At 31.5% G+C, this 4,639-nt stretch overlaps 1 protein-coding gene across 1 annotated transcript; it reads left to right on the forward strand.

The window, feature by feature from the left end:
- Positions 1 to 3,492: 3,492 nt before the first annotated feature.
- Positions 3,493 to 4,290, forward strand: LOC107453399 (uncharacterized). The gene has a single exon (XM_016070220.1). The coding sequence runs from the start codon at positions 3,493 to 3,495 to the stop codon at positions 4,288 to 4,290; it is 798 nt and encodes a 265-aa protein (XP_015925706.1).
- Positions 4,291 to 4,639: the final 349 nt, after the last annotated feature.

Raw genomic sequence — 4,639 nt, forward strand, 5'->3', positions numbered from 1 at the left:
CAAACTCCTAAAAATTAATCCATATTCTATTAGTTTTGACATCGTTATTCTAAATTTTTGAACTTAGTTCATTTTATAAGTAACTTGATTTTAGATTGATATAATTTTAGAAGAATCTAAAACCAAATTATTTCTCGACACTACAATGTGTGAATCAAATTTTATTCTTTGTGCCCTTCTACGATATTGCGCTCAATCTTCGATGTTGTGATTAATTGTGGATTTATGAATAGGGGTTAAATCTGGGACTCATTTCCAATTTATTTTTTAATTACCCTTTTATCTTTATTTTACTTGAGTTTTAGAATTAATCTTTGTCGCACTGATTTTAAATATCCGAGTATTATCTGATCCTTTGCTTTCTCACATTTTGTCCTTCCTCATTTTGCCTTAATTTATTTAATTATAACCATTCTTGTAGCATAATTATTTTTATTCTACAAGAACTCACTCTAATTCAATGATCCTTGTTTATTATGTGTAAATGTGTCTATGCGTAGTTGTATGATAAAATTCCATAGGACTGTGAAGGAAAGTTGCTATAGAGTATGAAAAAATTTAATCTCAGGCTATAGCACACCATAATTTTATGGCAAAAGTTCGATACATAAAAGAATACAATAGGATATTCCAACGTAGTTTCACTTAAGATAAAATTTTACTATACACTTTTGCCATATGCGTATGGCAAAATTTTACTACATGTTCATAGCAAAAGTGTATGGTAAAATTTTACCATAGGCAGAATCCCACAGGGATATCCTTTGTTAGATTTTTATGGCAAATCCTTAGCAAATTTTCTTAAGGGGCAGACTTAGGAAATAATAATTGTTTCCTGACTAGTTTTAAATTCTAACTAAAAAGTTTTTACATAGCTCCGGACCTACAGAACAATATATCTCCAATAGTAGAGGATTAAAATTGTTCTTCTCTATTTAACATAATTCAAACCCTTCATCATTACGAATTCAACTTGGTTAAAAAATTCTTTTGTCTTATTGTCAAAAATTATATCCGGAGAAAAATGCTTTACCCTATATCAACAGAAGTATATGGGAGGGATTGTCAAGCTTTATAAAATTAAAAATAATTATAAAAATGAATGTTTAAAAATTTATCATGGAAGAATAAATCACTTAATAAGTAACGAGCATTAAAAGTAAAACATTTGGTGAAATAATTTTAACTTAACAAAAAGTCTGGTGAAAAACATTTTAAGAAAAATCTAGTTAAAGACATTCTTTGTACATTCTTTCTGCCACAGTAGCTGTTTTGGCTTTTGTTTTGCTGCGTAATAATTATAAATATTTGAAATATTTGGAGAGTACTACGTTTAATGATTAATTCGAGATCATTAATTGTCAAAATTCTAACAAAAAAAGCATGCGGACAACTCTGCAGTGCATATTTAGCTTCCCTTCCTGCAAGGGTCATATTTATTTAAAAATTAACGACGAAATTTTTTTTGGAAGATTTCGTTTTGTTTGAAAGATATTTTCAAATAACTATTTACCCATCGCTGTAGAAAATTTTATTTATCTTCTTCAAAAATTTCTTTTATATACTTGCCTGAATTTATTATCAAAATTAATAGAAAAAAGAAGACAAGCCTGCCAGAATCTTGTCATTTATAATTTTAATGTAAAAAACTTAACTCAAAAGAGATCAAAAATAGTTTCCTATTTGAACTATTATAATAAGATAAGATTATCGTTAGCGAATTAAATTACTCTTCTCAACTATATCCTTTTATTGTATCTCACATATACTGTATTCCTCATTTTCAAGTACATTTGGTCAATATATTTAAACTCAGGTAATCACGTCATGAACAGCATATTAAGCATATATAAGATAACAAATTGATCTGAATATATATTTTTTTTTTATTGAAAAATATCTAGGAAGAAAAAAAAGCAATGAGGGATGAGGTGATCGGAGCCTCTTAGTTTAATGCGTGTTTAAATTTAAGCCGAGTTCTATTTAGTATGAGAAGAGATGTACAAGACAAGAAATGAAACAAAAAAGTCCTTGAGACTCATTAATAAGAATCGGAGCAGGAAATCGAACTCAAGTTGGATATTAAGTTGATATGAATCAACAAGGAAATTTAATTAAAAGAACTATCTTTCCACGCATTTGTGGCTTCTCTCTCTCTACATCTTTAAAACTTTTATTCGGTTTCGTTTGATTTTCTAAGACATGCATTGGTATATAATTTTCCATCTCATTTTTAATCTAAAAAGTGCTAATCATGTATTAGAAACTCGGTAATAACTTCTCTTTCATAAACTTTTATTTTGTGAAAAATTAAGGGTCAAGTTTTAAAAAAATTATTATCTAATATTTATGAACAATAAAATTAACGATTTAATAAATATTTAATCTTAGCTCTATTTTTCTATCTATATAAATGAAGCAGAATTATTTATATGTATGTGTGTATGAATTTTCGACATCTTCAACAGACAATTAATTGGTCATGCCTTCCACAGTAATAAATATACTGCAAAAATTGCAGAAAATTTTGCAGAAGCTTTTGATGTATTTTTTACATAAGTAGCGATGAAACTACTTTTTACTGTAACATTGGTTGTTTTTAGTCACGTACAGACAATAACCAATCGAAACGATATCTACCAACTGAACATTCGCTACCATTTTCAGATGGTTTTATAATTTATAATAAGTATAAACTTTTATTAGGGTACAGCAACGAGTAAAAAATTTAATTGAATGTAGAGTTGAAGTTGATGAAATTCCCTGGTTTTGAAGCAAAAATTTGATTCATGAAGCTGGAGACCGTAAAAGAAAAACATCTGTTATTTGAATAGTGCTATAAGAACTGACTTAAGAAAGCTAAATTATTCAACTGTCCAAAACAATTGTGCAAATTGTCAAGGAAGTTTTTTATTTTTATCTACATTCTTTCAATATTGTATCGAATAAAGAACTTAGATTCACGGCGAAATAAATATAACTTTCAATATAAATAAATTAAATTTACAGTAAGCAAATAATGCGATTAAATTCAAAACGCTCGCAATATATTTAGTTGCAATATTATTCGTACGGGTGTGTGGCATTATTTAAAATATTTTTGATTTCTATTATATACGCTTATTTTATTGATTTTATGTTATAATGACTAATCGTAACTTCCATCTATTTAATTTTTGATTTACTCTGATTATAAAGTTTCGAACTCAAAATCTTCTTAATTTTACGAGATTACGTATAAGGGAAAAATTAACACGATTACATGGTTGCCCCTCTCTTTTGAGTGAACTCTCCTTGGACACAAGAAGGTGTTTGAAGACCCAGCGTGGTTTTGTACAGGGTGTTCTGAAACTAAAGGCACTGCTTGATATTAACTTCGTTTCCGAACCCCTATGCCTTCCTTTGGATCCAGCTATTGATAAAGGCTTCCAGATCCGCACTGATCTCTCCCAAGCGGTTTCCAAAAATGAGCTAGACACCTCGATTTTAAAAATGCTTGCTCTGGAAACAATAAGCACCTTATATCCTGAACCCGATTTGGTACATATCCATACCGATGGTAGCCTTTTGAAGGACACTGACAACGCAGGAGGAGGGGTTTATAGCCATCTCTTCTCCTTTTATTTTTCAACTGGAAATTGCACGATTGTCTTTGATGGCGAGGTTGCTGCTATTCGTGTAGCTCTGTCGCAGCTGTACTGTCATCTGAGCAGTTTTGTTAATGCTGTTATCTTTTGTGACTCAAAAGCGGCAATATTTTCTGTGAATTCAAACACTACTCCTGACTCCTTTAACATCCTTGAGTGTAAAAAGCTTCTACTGGGTCTGTTCGGGCTTTCTAAGGAAATTGTTTTGCAGTGGATCCCGGGACACTGCGGTGTAGCTGGTAATGAGTTAGCAGACCATCTTGCTAAGCAGGGAGCTTCTATCCAACAGACATCGAAGAAAGCTGTCCCGCTCACCAATGCGAAGCGCCTAATCAAGAAAAAGATGATGGATCTCACTTTAAACCAATACACAGAGAAAAATTCTGGTAAGATCTGGTGGAATAATCTCAAAGATCTTCCTATGTGGCCAAGACGTAGGGCAGTTGCTGAGTTTCGACTGACTACCGGACACGACTGCCTCCTCAAACATCTCCATCGAATTCATGTTGCTCAAGCCCCTTTCTGTACGCTCTGTGACCTTCAAGCGGAGATGGATGCAGACCAGACTCGTCTTTTCCCGGCACTGGGGGACATCTCTTTGCGTGACCGTTACTGGCGTGCAAGAGATTTATTGGGTTCATAGACTTTTCTCGCCACGTTTGTTTTTATTTGTGTTTGTTTATTTTGTTGTTCCTCCCTTTGTGGTGAGTGGTCTTTTGTAACCTTGGCCATTAGAAATAAAATAAAAAAAGATTACGTATAAGGTATTAAATATATATGATATCATTTTTGATATTCAATGATATCGTATATTTGCCATCATTATTTATCTCAAAAATATGAGTTTATTTTTTAATGTTACCGTCTCGTTAGTCAACCTATTTAAACATTCGTAACTTTAGGTAATATTTTTATGTGTAACAAAAATTAAGGCTCCAAAGTAGCTGAAATATTCCACTCTAAATTGTATTGCTAAAATAGACCCCCAATTT

This window comes from Parasteatoda tepidariorum, chromosome 2, assembly GCF_043381705.1.
Source record: "Parasteatoda tepidariorum isolate YZ-2023 chromosome 2, CAS_Ptep_4.0, whole genome shotgun sequence".
Classification (NCBI taxonomy): domain Eukaryota; kingdom Metazoa; phylum Arthropoda; class Arachnida; order Araneae; family Theridiidae; genus Parasteatoda; species Parasteatoda tepidariorum.